The sequence below is a fragment of the Vicugna pacos genome, chromosome 9, assembly GCF_048564905.1.
Source record: "Vicugna pacos chromosome 9, VicPac4, whole genome shotgun sequence".
NCBI lineage: Eukaryota > Metazoa > Chordata > Mammalia > Artiodactyla > Camelidae > Vicugna > Vicugna pacos.
The window spans coordinates 14,124,262-14,141,980 of NC_132995.1; the positions used below are offsets into that span (position 1 = coordinate 14,124,262).

The 17,719-nt window shown below is 40.9% G+C and overlaps 1 protein-coding gene across 1 annotated transcript in view; it reads right to left on the bottom strand.

Moving 5' to 3' along the window:
• Positions 1 to 8,184: 8,184 nt before the first annotated feature.
• LOC102540955 (uncharacterized) overlaps positions 8,185 to 17,719 on the bottom strand; it is an 84,736-nt gene continuing 75,201 nt past the window's right edge. The window contains exon 10 of the mRNA XM_072966411.1: positions 8,185 to 13,893. Within this exon, the coding sequence (XP_072822512.1) occupies positions 12,449 to 13,893 (1,445 nt within the window). The 3' untranslated portion in view covers positions 8,185 to 12,448. The remainder of the gene's footprint in view (positions 13,894 to 17,719) is intronic.

The following is a 17,719-nucleotide window of genomic DNA, read 5'->3' on the forward strand; positions in this document are numbered from 1 at the left end:
GGCAGGTCAATGCCGGCAGGTTTGGGTTTGCCGCCTCACGGGGAATAGGATTAGAAAGGGGTTTACAGATATCACCTGTCTTCTACCCGGCCCCACTTAAGACTGCTAAGCTAATTAGTCCGGGCCCCTTACTGGAGAGGCACCAGAATTAATCCTGGGCTCTGTTCTAGCTCATCTCTGGTATTCGGGGAGGCTGCGGGGCTGAGCGGGGACAGGCGGTGCGCTGCTGTGGGTCAGGCCAGAGCCGCAGGTGGGGTGGTGTGTCTCACAGTGCTGCTGCTGCTTGTATTCTGCTTAATGGGCTTGGTCCCCCCTGTATGAGGCCTGTCAAACGTCTTACATTTCGTCCCTAGTCAGGGGAGGGAATCTGTTTGTGGACTGGGCGACCATGGCGGCCTCACTGCGAAATGAGTTTGATTGCTGGGTCTGCAGTGAGGTGCCGCTTGTGGTCCTCCCCTGGACTTCCGTGAGAACTGACCCGATAAGAGCCTGGCTACGAAGCTTGTCCGCCTCTTGGACTCCTGATACTCTTTAGCTGCTGTTGTCACTGTTGCGTCTGTGGCATCTGGTTGCAGTGCGCCTCTCCACATGGGGCCCCGGGGACATCTTGGAAGAGGGGTGGACCAGAATTGTAAGGGTCGCGCAGGGTATGGAGAACAAACGCTCAAGATGCCCGTTCTTGCTTTTTTGTGCATCCCCTGCTCAACCAGTCCCTTCTTCACCTGCACCCTATTCACACGAACGTGTTTGCCTCCTGCCCCAGCTTGTGATTGTTCCAGTCCTCAGGCCAGAATGGCTCCACCCGCTAGTTTATTAAAGGGTGACATCTGCCCTCATGATGGTGATTAATCTGAGGGGCTGTGCAGGATGTGCCCCAGCTGCTGGTTTCCCTGGTAACTGATGAGCCAACCTGATGTCAGTTCCCCCTGTAAGTGGCAGCCTCCTTCCCAGAGTAGCAAAGACTGCTGTCACGTCCTGCCCGGCGTCTGTGTAGGCTCCCCCGTCCTATAAACCATGGGTGTCTCTGTCACTGCCTCCAGGCTCTTTCTTCGGTCTCGAGGCTGAGCCACAGCACTTGCAGGCTTGTGGGGTGCAGCCCAGCAGTGTGCTACTGTGGCCATCTACCCGGTGACCTGAAAGCTGGCAGTTTTCAAGTGGGGCCCAGAAAAAGAGAAGGCTCTGCAGCCGGTCCAGGCTGCCACCCGAGTGGCTCAGCCATGTGGACCCTGAGACCCAGTGGAACCAGAACAATGTTTGACAAACTTTCTGGGCATCATGGCCCAGGCATATCGACACACAAAATTAACCATCACAAAGGGACATTAAAAACTTTGAACAAGAAAGACATAGGCTTCACTCAATAGATTATTTTAGAAGTCAACAACTGGGAGGGCCTTTTCTTCAGAATTACAGTGATTTTAATGCTTCATATAAACCGAGGATTCTCTCAGCTGCATTTGTTAGAGCACCAATGTGTTTTTTACAATGTTGTGTTAGTTTCAGGTGTACAGCAAAGTGATTCAGTTATATATATTTTCAAATTATCTTCCACTATAGGTTATTACAAGGTGTCGAATAGTTCCTTGTGCTGTACAGTAAACCCTCGTTGCTTACCTGTTTTATATATAGTGGTGTGTATCTGTTACTCCCAAACAGATACTCCCTAACCCCGCTTCCCTTTCCTCTTTGATAACGGTAAGTTTGTTCTCTATGTCTGTGAATCTATTTCCATTTTGCAAATAAATTCATTTGTAGTTTTTAGATTCCACATACAACATATTTGTCTTTCTCTGACTTACCTCACTTAGTGTGATATTTTCTACACCCACCCACCCTGCTGTGAATGGCAATATTTTCTTTTTTTATGGCTGAGTAGTAATCCATTGTGTCTGCATATCACATCTTTATCTTTCCATCTGTCAGTGGACATTTAGGTTGCTTCTGTGTCTTGGCTATTGTAAACAGTGCTGCTATGAACACTAGAGTGCCTATAACTTTCTGAATTAGTTCTTGTCATCTCCGGATATGTGCCTAGGAGTGGGATTGCTGGACCCTATGGTAAATCTATTTTTAGTTTTTTAAGGAACCTCCATACTGTCCTCCATAGTGGCTCTACCAAATTATACTCCCACCAGCTGTGTAGGAGGGTTCCCTTTCTTCCACAGCCTCTCCAGCATTTATCATTTGTGGACTTTTTATTGATGGCCATTTTGACTGGTGTGAGGTAATACATCACTGTAGTTTTGATTTGCATTTCTCTTATCAGCAATGTTGAGCATTTATTCATGTGCTTGTTGGCCAACTGTATGTCTTTGGAGAGATACCTGTTTAGGCCTTCTGCCTGTTTTTTGATTGGCTTTTTTTTTTTTAAGGGTTTTTCCTTTTGGGTACTGAGTTTGTATATTTTGGAAATTAATCCCTTGTTGGTCTTATTGTTCAAAAATATTTTCTCTCATTCTGTAGGTTAGTCTTTTAATTTTGTTTACGGTTTCCTTTGCTGTGCAAAAGCTTTTAAGTTTGATCAGGTCCCATTCTGGGATTTTTCTTTAATTGCTTTTGCCAAGAGAGCCAATACATTTGAATGTGCAAACTGAAGAACACTGTCAACAAAACCACAAATTCCTTGACCACTCAGTTCAAACAACATAAATGCTGATAATTTATGATAATTTATAAATCTCACTACAATGTCTGCTATAATGGATTTGCTAAACTTAACAATCACGACACTATGCAACACATTTAGATTATTTTATCACACTGTGTATTCTGTCTTGGGATCAACTAACCTCTCAAATATTTGAAAGTTCTTATACACTAAGATTTACTCTTTGTGCTGTAAAGTTCTGTGGGTTTGACAAATGCTTAGTGTCTTGATTCACTGTTAAAGTATCACACAGAACAGTTTCATCACCCTAAAAAAAATCTCCTGTGCTTCACTCAGTCAACTCCCCTCAGACTCCCGTCCTTGAACTCCTGGCAACCACTTACCTATTAACCATTTCCATGGTTTTGCATTTTCCAGAATGGCATAAAATTAGAATTACACAGTAGGTAGATTTTTTCTCAGACTGGCTTCTTTGACTTAGAGGAATTGCATGTTGCTATGTCTTTTCATAACTTGATAGTTAATTTCTTTTTATTGCCAAATAACATTCCTTTTTAAAAAGATGTATCACAGTTTGCTTATCCATTCACATGTGGAGGGGCATCCTTTTTGCTTCCAGCCTTCTGGCAGATATGTATAAAGTGGCTGTAAATATTCAGCTGCAGGTTCTTGTGTAGACATCAGTTTTCAACTTTTATTGGGTAAATATTAATGCAATTGCTGAATCATATGGTACAATAATGCTTAGTTTTGTGAGAAACTCTAAGTGGCTCTATCGTTTTCCATTCTCACCAGGGGTATGAGTTCTGTTGCCCCCATGTTAGTATTGCCAGCAATTAGTATTGTCTGTCTGGGGACATCAGCCATTCTGAAGTGTACACAGTCCCATTGTTTTACTTTGCAATACTGTAACGACAGGGAAAATGTGGGGTGTTTTGTGTTTATTTGCCATCTGTGTGTTTTCTTTGGCGAGTTGTTTACTTACATCTTTTGCCCATTTTTAAAGTGGTTTTTGTTGGTTTTATTGAGTTTTAAGTTTCCCTTTGTATACAATACTCTATCAGATGTGTTTTGCAAATATTTCCCTTGATTTTTATTTCATTCTCTTTACAGTGTATCGGATAGAGCAGATATTTTAAATCTGAGAGTCCAACTTATGATTGTTTCTTTTCATGGATCGTGTTATTGACGTACTTTAAAATCCATTGTCAAAGCCAAGGTCGTGTACATTTTTTCTTATGTTTTCTTCAGTATACGTTGGTTTTAAAATCTGACATTGAGATCTATGATCATTTTGAGTTAATTGTTCTGTAACATAAGGCCTGTCTGGGATCTTTTTAAAATATATACATCTGATTGTTCCAAAACCATTTTCTTAAGACTATCTTTTCTTTATTAAATTATCTTTGCTTCTTTGTCAAAGATCTGTTGACTGTAGGGGTCCATTTCTGGGCTGTCTAGTCTGTTCAACTGATATGTGTCTGTTCTTAAATACCATGTGGTCTTGATTACTTGATTACTTTAGAATAAATCTTGAAAATATGTGAGCCACATAAACTTATTCTTCCTCTTTATTATGTTGGTTATTCTGGGGATTTTGCTTTTCCACATAAACTTTAGAATAATTTTGATATCTACAGAATAATCTTCTGGTGTTGTACCTGAGATTGTATTCAATCTACAGATCAAGTCTGGAACAACTGACCTCCTCACAATATTGAGTGTCCTAATACATGAATTTGGATTATATCTCCATTTATTTAGAGCTTTGGTTTCTTTCAGTCTTCTAGTTTTTGCCTCATGTATTTTGGTGTTCTCTGTCAAGTGCGTGCACATTTAGGATTATCTTCTTGGAAACTGCCTTTCTATCTTTGTTGGGCCCCTCTTTATCCCTGATAATGTTTGTTCAGAAGTCCGCTCTGATCCAGGTAAACGGATCTTGACTGTGTCCGAGTTCGCCTGTCTCTCTAGATTTCAGGAGAGTGGATAGATCTGCAGCCTGTCTTCTGACCTGTCCGAGAAAAGTTGTTGATTTTCATCTTGTCCTGCTTTTTCTTGTTTTGAGATGGAAGTGATGATTTCCAAGCATTTCACATGTCAGCACCAAAACCAGAAGTTCTTGATCTTTTTTTTTTGTTTTTACACAGATTAGAACATTTCCATCAATCACCTTCACTTAATCTTTCCTCTGTCATCTTCATCCTGACTTTGAGCCCATATGGTGAAACTTCCTGATTTTCATATTTCTCAGTTCTAAAATTTTCACTTGGATATTTTTTATGTAATCAGAGATCACTCCTCCCTGACTTCTGGTAGAAAGATAAGACAGTTTGCTTTTCTGTTCTGCCATGTGTTTGTGACCCTCTAGGGCCAAGAAGTAAAAAGGTAGAAAGCAACAGAATTTACCATATGTTCTTGGAAACAGTTCCTCTGGTCAGAGAGAAAGGTTTTCCTCCACTGAAATTTTTGGGACTGTCCTGCCTCTGCTGTCACCACTGTGCAGACATGGGATTGCTGGCAGGGCCTTTCTGGTATTTTGTGGTACAAAATTAATCTCACTTTTCTGAGGTTGTTTTTTTTTTTTTTTCCAAGACTTCTTTTACGGTTCCAAGGTTGTGGTATTGGTCGATATTCTCTCATATGCTTTCTATCTTCCAAAATCTTGAAAAAACAGAAAAAAATGTCATCTCTCTATTCTTTTGATTTCTATATTTTATCATTTTAACAGGACTTTAGGGAGAAACCGGAAATAAGTACTGTGATGTAATCACTAGCCTGTCTCTTGACTTCTCTGGTCGTTCTGCTCCTTGTTCAGTTACCTTCTGTGGCCCCTCCTCGCTTTGTCACACTTCCATTGTAATTGTCACAATGTTTTCTGCAATGTGCTAAGTTATCTTTAAAAGCAATCAAGACCATGGGTAATGGTTTACGGTTGGTTTCTACCCCTACTTGGGCGTTTCCCTCTCAAATGTTGGCAAACAGAACACATTTCCACTTTGGATTTCTCTCCTCCTAGGGGACAAGGTCTGAAACCAGAGACAATTCCACAACAAAACGTTACTGAAAATATACTATAAACTGTTGAAGTAATAACAACATTTATGTAACAGGATATGTGTTATCACCTTCGTCAACAGTTAACAGGTCAATTAGGATCTGTTCTAAATACATTCTTTGAACTGATGGTTCTTTGTACAACCTTTAGAAGCAACCTGGGAAGCTCATGAATAGTGCTTCGATGGGTGGGCATTTTTTCAAGCAAGCGCAGAACTTTTATACAGATTGAGAATATTCTGAGCCATGAAACAAATTTCAACCAACTTCCGAAGAGTTAGAATCATAAAGGATATTACTATCATAAAATCATCAAGGGCTATTAAACTTTTAATGGAGAATAATTATTAATCTAAAAGCATCCCCTGGGGGGGAGGGTATAGCTCAAGTGGTAGGGCACATGCTTAGCAGGCGCAGGGTCCTGGGTTCAATCCCCAGGACTCCCCCGAAATAAATAAACCTAATTACTTCCCCCCCAAAAAATAAAATGATACAATAATAAATAAAACATTAAAAAATATAAAATAAAAGCATCCCCTACAAAGACAAGTATGAGGATAGGATCAGAAAGGTCAGTTTGGCTCGAATAAAATTCCTTTTTTTTCTTCAAGGAAAAAAAAAGCATCTCCTTATAGATTATATATTAATTACAAAGAGAAAAATATTCTTTCCAGTAGAGAAACTCGGAGAGCCCCACCTTAATCAGGTGATGAAAGTTACCATCACCAGTAATAGGACAGTCACATCATGTCCTCCTCATATGCCTGAAGGGATATGAGTTTCTTTCAAAAATTCATAAATGTCAGAGATGCATATTCTGAATCTAATCATGAAGAAACATTTAACAAACTGAGTGATATAACTTAGCACATTAACAGATTAAATAAGAAATATTTAGAAAAAGTTTAAGAAAAGACTACTGAAGTAGACACAAATTAGAAAAAAGAATGCCAAAAGATAACTGAACAGACCTATGCTACATACTGAGAGCCTCCAAAGAACTTGACAAAAGCACCCCAGCAGAGAACCGCCAAGTGCAGAGAGCGGTATGCCAGGGTTACTGTGAGTTACCATGCAAACAGGAACTTGACCTCTTTTTCTAATACTTAAGCTCCGTCCACAAATCAATTAGAAACCAGGGACCGCAAGCTGGGAGCTAAGAGGACAGGAGGAGCGAAGCCACCTGTCCTCTTTCCTCATCAGCCTTCTTCCTCACCCTCCAACACGCCTGAGCTCAGGGGAGGGGAGAAGCCCCACCTGTAAACAACGCCTAAGCGTTTGCTTTCTCCACTGGCCTCAAAGTCAGGGCACAGTCTGCCTATTATTTCATTTGGGGTCAGAGAAAGTACGTGTTCCACCCAAATAGACTTAATGGGACAGTGTCTGGTAAGAATGAATCTGCCTTGTCATCTCCCCAAGTTGTGATTACTCATTACAAGTCACACACTCACCCGGACTCCACTGTAGCTGGGCATGCAATTCGCTAAGGTTCTCCCAGGCACCCCCAGAACACTGGAGGTGGAGGAAGTGAGCAGCGGGGTGGGGGCAGCACATGGAGGGACAGGCGCCACAGTGGCAGAGTGGTTCTCCTGAGGCGGCTGTGGAATTGCTGGCATCCATTCCCCAGAACAGTGGGCGACGTGCAGCTGGTGGCAGTGACAGCAGCAGGTTTCTGTGAGCGGTACTGGGTTCAAGTACTGGTCAAGGAGCAGTGCACCTGAGCCTCGATCAGAGCATCTGAGGTACATCTGGGCCTTTATCTTTACTACTTTTTCCTGGGTTGTGCAGGCCAAATTTTTTGGCCTCCTGAAACTTGCTTCAAGTTCTAAAATATCCTTTATTAAATCCCTTGCTGCTTAAAATAGAGAAAAATTGCAGATACAATCCATTCTATTTTACCAGTAGAGACATCAATAAATAACTGCATAAAAATACAGCAGAGCAGGTAAAAGAATGAGATTGGTATTTTTCAGTAGTTTAATATCCTACGTACTGTCAATGCAAATTACGGAAAGACGTGTCACTGCTTGTTACTTAGGTGGTGCCTAGTATTACGGGTTTCTGTGTGTACATCTAAGTATTTGTTTTTGTGTGTGTGGGGGGGGAGATTAGGTTTATTTATTTTGATGGAGACGCTGTGGATTGAACCCGGGACCTCGTGCATGCTAGGCACGCACTCTGCCACTGAGCTGTACCCTCCCCCTAAGTACTGGTTTTATTCGGCTTCTGCAGACCCAGGGAGAAGAGCAGGACCGAAGGGAAAACACTTCACCTGTTTCTGAGATGACTTACTTACGTTATAAAACATTAGTCAAAGACAGTAAGATGCCTAATTACTAGGCAGTAGTTACACAGGTGCTACTGCTTTTCTCTATTTTAGTCAAGGTTTAAAGCATAAAACACAACTTGGAAAAATGAGATGAAAGACAATTCAGGAATAAAACCAAAAACGATACCACATAGCAAAAAGATAAAATGGGAGTCAACAAACTACAGCCTGTGGCCCAAATGCGGCCTGTTGCTCGTTTTTGTGAATAAGTTTTATTGGAACACAGCCACACCCATTAGCTTACAGATCAGGATTTCTCAACCTCAGGACTGCTGACATCCTGGACCAGATAATTCTGCTAGAGGTGGGGCAGGGAGTGGGGTGTGGGGAGGGTGTTTAGCAGCATCCCAGACTCCAGCAGCACCTCCCTTTATAGTGACAACCAGAAATGTCTCTGGACAGTCTGCTGGGGCCGGGGACAGGGATGGCAAAATTACCCCTGGTTTATGTACTACGTGTTTTCACATTAGGAAGGCAGAGTATGACCACAAACCCTAAAATACTTATTATTTGGTCTTTCACGATAAAGTTTGACTCCTTTTGTCATATAAAGGAAATACATGCTAGACTAAGAAAACAAACCGCGACCTGACAAAACAATCTCCTAAAGTTTCTACAAATTGCTTCAAAAACTACTCCAATTATAAAACGAATGGATAAAAACAAGCAAATCATAGAAATACAATTTAAATGACTCTTGGGCATGGTAGATAAGAAGCTCACCTCACTGGCAGCTAAGAAAATGCAAATTGAAGGCACATTTTCCCCTACCCCTCAACTTAACAAAAGTTCAGTCCTGGTTGAAGCTGCTACAAATGGACATAAAATCCTGTAGAGGTTAATGGCGAGTTTCAGAAAATAGGACATTAATTATTACATTTTAAATATGCTATGTTGTAAGGCAGGGAATCCAACCGTTAGGAATCCATCCACTTTACAGAAACACCAACATGTACAGTAAAATTGTTTTGTACAATTTGTAAAAAATAACTCTCATTGGTAGAATGGACTGCATGTATAATGGTTTGTCTTTCTTAGGTCAGCGCTTAAAGCTAAATGGTTACGTCTGTAGGTTCCAGTGGGAAGGCAGGCCGTGCAGTGTTGGCAAGTGAGAAAAGGCGGCTGTGCTTCAGCCTGTCAGCACAACCCCATTCGAGCTACACCCTCCCCGCCAGGACCCGATCACCAACAAACATCCCCGGTGTGGGGATGAGCATATGGAAAAAGCATGGGAGGGTTTTGACACCGGCACTTCAGGGAGTAAGTATGGACTGCTTTTCTTTTCTTTTTTCCTTCCTGTTTAAACCTTTGCAGTACACCTCTTATTTCTGGTAAAACATGTTATATGACATTTATAATCCAAAAAACGTTAAAGATTGTAACAAAACCAAGTACACCTAGTTTTACCTGGCTTTTAAAGTTTTTCAAGTCTTCTAAAGGACACATGTTCCCGTAGAATACTATGTACAACTTTCAAGAACAGACTTAAGAATAAATATACCAGTGTAGATAAAATTTGGTAATCACTTCCCTCTTTTAAAAAATGCTCAAATTTTTGTTATAAACTGCCTTCCAATGGATTGACTGTTAGCTATGACCAATTTAATCACATAATACATGTTTACATTAAACTTACTTAAGTATGTATTCTAAAGCATGGGGCAAAGCTGGAACCCACTGGATGGTGACTATTCCAAATGCTATGAATGTCTAGACCACGAGGTGTGATAAAATGGACCAGAACAGTGACATCACAGCAGCTGAACACACATGCACTGTAACAGCTTACTACTTTCAGTAAGTTATTTTAGTGTCTAGTTTTCAATGTGCAATGCTACACTTACACATTTCTTATAATTTGACAGGTCAGATAATGAACCATTTTATTTTGGATTTAAAAAACCCTATTTTCTTCTAAAGGGCTGCTAGATTTGACTTGCTATTTTAATTGGAATATTCATTATGAGTACAATGGATTATTTTTATAGCTGATTTGACCTGGAAGCTGTCCTTTTCCAAATGTGGTATAAGGGTTCTGCTGGCCTCATGGCTGATACTCTGTATCTTAAAGACTTAGAAGATTTTATCTGTAAGATACTCTAGTATAAGAGGAATTATATAGTGTAGTTCTTTAATCACTTTCTTCTTGGTTCTTAACTATACTCAGAAAAATATTTTTCCTGGATTTCAGACATACTATAAAAAACTGAATATAAACATACATTATAAAATGCTGAATGTAAACAAGCATTTCCCACATCTTACCAAATCGAAGTTGTGCATATATATCCACATATATGTTTAAGAAAATGCTTTTTCCATAATTTCATATAAACTATAAAAAGCTGAATATAAACATTTTCTCATCCTACTTAAGTTGAATAAATGTGAAATATGAAAATGTGAAATATGAAAATATTATTTTCCAGGACTCAGATATATTCTATAAAGTGAATATAAACTTAGGTAAGCATTAAATTTCTTATTTAGCACAAGTCCAGGCACAGGGCAATTCTGAGTTGTTTCATCAGCTCAACAATGTCAAGGACACAGGTAATTCCCATCTATTGCTTGTGCCAACCTCAGCTTCTGCCTCCTCTGGCTTCAAAATGGCCACAACCCACGTTATCCCACAGATGTACAGGCGTGCATCCCGTGTGTAGGAAGACTTCCTTTTACATTGTTAGTAAAGAAAATTTAACTGAAGCTTACGTGCAGAGCTTTGCTTAGATCTTCTGTGGCCAGGTGTTTCACATATGCAAAGCCATTAGGAGGGCAAGCATCCTGCATGTAGACTTAGGTGGGTAGCAGGCAAGCCTGGCAAAGGGCGAATGGTGAACACGAACGGCCAGGCAACCAAGTGTTCACCATATTGACACCACCTTATTTCTTGATCTTCATTTCTGTAGTTACGTATCCTTTCTCACTTACAAAGCTTGAATTTTTTCTTTTCAGGTTGCAATCTTTTTCATTTCAAAAGTTTTCAAGGTGTTTTTTTTGGCGGGGGGCTCTCCACTTTGTTAGAGCACTTCAACATACTAGAGTTGAACGCGTGTTCAGTCACTCTCCCATTCCTCTGATCAACAAATCTTCTCTGGGAACCTACGAGGAACTGTTCCAAGTAGTGTACCAAGTACAGTGAAGTGAGGATGCATCCTGGCTTTTAATTGTCCGTTTCTACATATACTGAAGTTAAATTCTCCTAGAGTCACGCTCTGGTTGCTTGCTACAGATTTCAACTGAAGTTGTTTCTGTCATTCATTAGTAATGATAATTTGTTTTGATTTCCTTTTTAATATAAAACGATAGGCATCTTTTAAATTTCTCTGTGGAGAAATGGATTTTGGCTAAGGCTTTATTTCCTAATTCTCCAGAAAAGAGGTAAGAGATTGTCGCATGTCTGTTTTTTGGAAGGTTTAAAAAAAAAAAATCATCTAAATCTTCCCCCTGACCTCACAGCAACCCACCTCCATTCTGCTGGGGTTCTTTACATGATGAGCCCCCTGACAGGGAAAGGGGCAACATGTGAATGAAAGCTTCAGTTTTTAATTTTTCTCCAGAAAGCACTGACATCCCTCAAAGAGATGAGGTAAGGTGTTGATATAGTCACTGCACAATGCGGCCTTCCTCTCATCTCGAAATACACAATTATGAAAAAAAGTAACAATAAAGCAGCTCTTATTTAAACTTCAGTATGAGCCAGACACTATTCTAAGGGATACTATGTACACAATGCTACTAAGAAACATGGTGCTAATACTACTAGCTTATAAGTGAGAAAATTAAGCTTATAAAAGAAAATTAAGTAAGTGGCCCTATAAAAATGAGTTATAATGATGAAGGCAAGAAAACACTAAATATTGGTTAAATCTTCTCCAACTCTGATTCAGTTCAGGTTAATTTTAGAGAATAAGCTTGCAAATGCTTGACAAGAATTGAGTGGAATGGAACAATCTGCGTTTTTAACATTAATGTAGCCTTCCTTTAGTACGAATTATCAGATGAATAACTTGTTAACTGAAGCAAATTGGTGTTCCACATATGTATTTGTCTTATGAATCCTCTGATTTCCCCTGAGGGCTAATGACTTGATGTTAAGTTTGAACGATTCATGTCTCTAACACATTCACTATCTTCCTAATAATAAGTCCTCCCACTTCCCTTATATTCGTGGAATGTTTTCTACTTTTTCACCAGTTGAACTCTGATGTCTGATAAACTGTGAAATGCAAACCCTTCCTAATTCTGAACATTTAGGTGGTTTCTCATCAGTAACAAATGTCAAACTCTGGCCCCTAAATAAAGAAGGCCTCACATCCACATAAGAACTCTGATGCTTAGTAAACAGTTCTCTCGAAATGCTTCCCCACATTCCTTATAATCAGATGGGGTTTTGTGATTTACTAATATGAATTTTCAGGTGCCAAATTCTGGGCCTTCATTCTGGGTACATTTCTTCATTCACTCCTCTGTCCGGTATGAATTCTCTGATGTTGACTGAGGTGTGAGCCACGAATGAAGGCCTTCCCACAGTCCTTACATTCATAGGGTTTCTTACCCGAGTGAATTTTCTGGTGTCGATTCAGTTCCGAGCCCCGACCAAAGGCCTTCCCGCATTCCTTACACTCATAGGGCTTTTCGCCCGTATGACTTCTTGCGTGATGAGTAAGCTCTGACCTTCGAATAAAAGCCTTCCCACATTCCTTACATTTATGAGGTCTCTCACCCGTGTGAACTTTTTGATGTCGAATAAGTTCTGTGCTACAAGTAAAGGCCATTTTACATTCCCTGCATTTATAGGGTTTCTCCCCAGAGTGAGCTCTCTGGTGTCGAGTAAGTTCTGAGCCCCGGCGAAAGGCCTTCCCACATTCCTTACATTTATATGGCTTCTCCCCGGTATGGACACTCTGATGGCGAACAAGGTGTGAATCGGAGATGAAAGCTTTCCCACATTCCTTACATTTATGAGGTTTCTCACCGGTGTGAATTCTTTGATGGAGATTCAGTTGTGAGGCACAGCTGTAAACCTTGCCACATTCCTTACACTCGTAGCGTCTCTCACCAGTGTGAATTATCTGATGAAGACTAAGTTGTGTGTCGTAACGGAAAGCTTTCCCACATTCCTTGCATTTATGGGGTTTCTCACCAGTATGGATTCTCTGATGTCGAAAAAGGTGCGAGGGACGGGTAAAGGCTTTCCCGCATTCCTCACATTCATAGTATTTCTCATCAGTATGGATTCTCTGGTGTAAATTAAGTTGTGAGGTAGATGGAAAGGCCTTCCCACACTCCGTACATTTATAGGGTTTCTCACCTATGTGAATCCTTTGATGTTTTCTAAGTTGTGAGCTAGAATGAAAGCCTTTCCCACACTCCTTACATTTATGAGGTTTCTCAGCAGTATTAATGCTCTGAGATTTAGTCATTTCAGAGTCACGAAGAAAGGCACATTTCTTATTCTCATTACTTTTTTTGCTTCCATGAATTCTCTGATGCTTAACCAGGTCTGACCTACTGCTAAAGGCTTTCCCACATTCTCCACATTTAGAGCCTTTTCCCTTATGACGACGTCCTCCCTGTCGACTGCGGTGTGGCTGGCACCTGAAAGCCTCATTACTTTCCTTGGATTCACAGGATTTGCCTCCAGCATGAACTGTCCGAGGTGCTCTACGATCTGTGCGCTGGATGGAAGCGAACCTTTCTCTAGAGGCAATTACGGCTTGTCTAAAACGCTCCTCCGGCAGCCTCTCCACGCGGCACTTGACCTCTCTGTTACTCCTGACCCTGGGGCACTCAAGGTGAGAACGTGTAGATCTTTCTGTTACATCCGGTTGCAAAGATCGAATTTCATAGCTCTCCTCCTTTAGAGAGAAATTCTTAGCTTCTCTTCTGGACTCCCAACCTGTAGGATAAGAAGAAAGAAAACAGTGAGTATTTTCATGTTGCAGAAGAGGGAGAAGTTCTAAGGTAGGAATAACAAACTAGAAACAGCGAATAATTTAAACAGCTCTTAACACTGCACTGCAATTTGAAAAAAGGGGAATTGGGAAAATAATAGAGAAGATGAGGGGAGCTTGTGAAGGAAGTGATTCTTTCATCTCTGGTGAGACTCTCAGTCAGTTGGGGACCTTGTTAAAAAATATGATGTCCAGACACCACTCAGCCATGAAAAAAAAAATACAGTAATGCCGTTTGCAGCAACACGTATGGACCTAAAGATCATCATTCTATGAGAAGTGGCCGGAAATAGAAAAATACCATATGACATGATTCACATGTGGAATCTAAAAAATAAATAAATAAAATAGAACATCTGATGTCCAGGAACCACCAAAGACTAAGTAAATGGGAATCTAAAGGAGCAGGACGTTGTGTCTAACAGCAGTCCTCTCACGTGCAGCCTCAAATAGAGCCAGACTTTGCCTCCTTCTCTCTGCTAGTAACTCTAGTGGAGGCACTTTGTCCAAAGCCATCCCTCACCAAGATTAGCAAAACACTATCCTCACGCATCTCCCTGCTTCCACTGCTGCCCCTGTCACCCCACAGCCAACACAGTAGCCAGGGTGTTCTTGCTAAAATAAGTCAGATCCTGCCAGTCTTCTGATCAAAAACCTCCACTGGATTTCCTTCTCATACAAAGTAAAAGTCAAAACCCTGATGTGGTCTCCAGGGCCTTCCCTGAACTTGTCCTGCACTACCTCTTTCTGACCTCAATGCCTGTCTCCTCCCCTTAGCTGACTCTGCTTCAGCTCCTTGACCAGCTGGATGTTCACACGTGCCAAGTACACCCCTCCCTCAGAGTCTCTGCCTGCAAATGTCTTCCCTGAGAAGAAATGTCTTCCCGGCTCATTCAATGACTTCATTCTGACCTCAATTCAAATGCCAACTCGAGACCACTCTTTACAAAACAAGACCCACATCACTATTTTTTTTTTGCAGTGCACTTACCACATGCCATTTTATCTATTTCCCAACATTATTATGAAACCTTTCAAAGGAACAGAAAAATAACAAGAATTGGACAGTGAACCGCCATGTTCCCAGTACCTAGATTCCACAGTCAACAGTCGGCCCCTACTTGCCTTACCACACATCTGTCCCTCCTTCTCTCCACTATCTGGACCCTGCTTCCCTGCTCACCTTCACCTGAGGAGCTCTCACCTTCACGCACCATGAGCCCACTCTACTGGCCTCCATTTGACTCCCGCATCATGCCAATGACCGTCTCATCTTAGACCCTTTCAGGAAATGTTTCGTCTTCCATGAACGTTCTCTGTTCAGGATCTCTGCATGGCCAGCTCCTCTCATTCTAAATATCTTATTTTCTGTCATGTATCCTGTTCTTTGCCCTCAATCTTTTCCTCAATTATGGAATTACATATTTGTTCATCAGTTTATCTACCAGTATAACTTCTCCCCAAATGGCCTAGAACTAACCTAATGTTTATTTTACTCTCCATGATATAACCAATTCCAATCCCCAGCACACAGTTCAGTTCACGTTAAATAATCTAATCCCCAGATGAAGGGAATTCAGATGGAAATAAAGAGAAACGTGCTGACGATGATGAGCTTAGGAGAGCGACCTGAGATGCAGAGATATCACTCCACATCACTAAATAGCTCTTAATTATTTAACTGGTGACGGAGGTGTCTTCTGCCCCACTTAAACGTGCTCTCCCTACATCACTCCTCACGCCTGTGGCAGCGAAGCATAAACAAGCCAGCACCATTAGAGTACGTCCGCACATGTGCCTGCACCCGTCTCCAAGAGTACTGGCAGTTTTACACAATAAAAATCTTACGTAATCCTGAGAAAATGCCAGTGGAAATCAAGGATACTATGGCAACCACTTACAAGAGATTGTATGGTATTGTGACAACACATTCTAGAGCCAGAATGCTCGGGTGTGAATCCTAGCCCCACAATTTGCTGGCCTTCTGACACTGGACAGTTAACTACTCAGATACCAAGAAGGGCTGCTCTGAGACAAGGAGATGCTTGTTCTCCAGGCGCTCAGTGTAAGGTGTCAGAGCTTTAGGCAGGCACCCCGCTGCTTGGGCTATTCCCCTTGCTCTTGTTATGGTCCTGGGTGGTTGGACTGGCCCAGAGCAGGACGCAGAAAAGATAAATAGCTGGGAAGCCTGGAAAGATGAATAAACCTGGCACAACTGGTGAGCAGAGAAGTTCTTCTGTGACTAACACATGGTCTGTCTGTGGGATCTAATGAAAATGCCACTTACACTGGGGATGCTCTGATTTTGTCCTTGGGAGAAGAGTACAAGTGACTGGTAAAATAATGGCTTTTTATGTTGTATGGGAAGTTCCAGACATCAGATATCAGAAGATGCTATTACTTCAAATATTTTGGAAAAACAATCTGTCAGAAAAAAAAAAGCACAAAAAACATGGACTGGAATCGTAATTATGGACCTTAGAGGAATGTTCACAGCGAAAAAGTAACATCCAACAAGGAGGCTCACATTGCTCTGTCCCGTGCACTCACTCATGAATGCTAAAAAACCGTTCCTCTAAATCAATCTCAAATCTCTCCACTTTTTCTACTGCACAGTTAATTTAGCACAAAGCCAAATAAAATAGAAAAAAAAAGAGAAAATCAACGTAACTATAAGTTGATTCTTTGAAGGGATCAACAAAAGTGACAACTTTAAACTGGATGACTGATCAAAGGAGAAAGACAGAAGACTCACACTAATACCGGGAATGAAAGAGGGGATATTACTACCAACCCTACAGAAATAAAAAGCACTACAAGGCAATATATGGACAACTATACGCAGCAACTTAGACAACCTAGATGAAATGGACAAAGTCCCGGAAAGGCACAACTACCAAAACTGACTCAAAAGGAAAGCGAACATCTGAAAAGACCCGTAACAAAGAGATTGAATGATAATTTTAAAACTTTCCCACAAAGAAAAGCCCAGGACCAGTTGGCTCCACTGCTGAATGTATTAAACACTTAAAGGAAAGTTAATACAAATCCTTCACCAACACTTCCAGGAAACAGAAGAGGAGGGAATACTTCTCAGTGAATTCTGAGGCCACTACTACCCTGATACCAAAACCAGAAAAAGGCACAAGAAAACTATAGATTAATATTCACTGTTTAATACAGATATAGAAATCCTCAACAGATAAAACCAACCTAAATCCACCAATAAATAGGAAGGGTTAGAGACACCATGACCAACTGTGATTTACCTGGGCAAAGCAAGGTTGGTTTAACAGCCAAAAATGTATCAGCGCAATATACCATATTATCAGAACAAAGGACAAAGACCGCATACCTCAGTATATGCAGAAAAAGTAGTTAACAAGAGCATCCGAAAAACCCTTTCATGATAAAAACATTCAACAAACTAGGAAAAGGGAAGCATTATTCATAACAGCCTAAAAGTGGAAAACAAACCAAATGTCTATCAATTGATGAACAGATAAACAAAATGTGGGATATTCATAACTTGGCAATATAAATAAAGTGCTAGTATATGCTTCAACATATATGAACCTTGAAAACATTCTAACTGAAAGACGCCAGTCACAAAAGACTACATGTTGTGTGATTTCATTAATATGAAATGTCTGGAACAGCCAGTCTACAGACGGAAGGTAGATTAGTGGTTGTCTAGTGCTGACTGTGGGGAGTTACTGCTAATGGGCATGGGATTTAATGGCGGGATGAGGAAAATGTTTTAAAATTAGA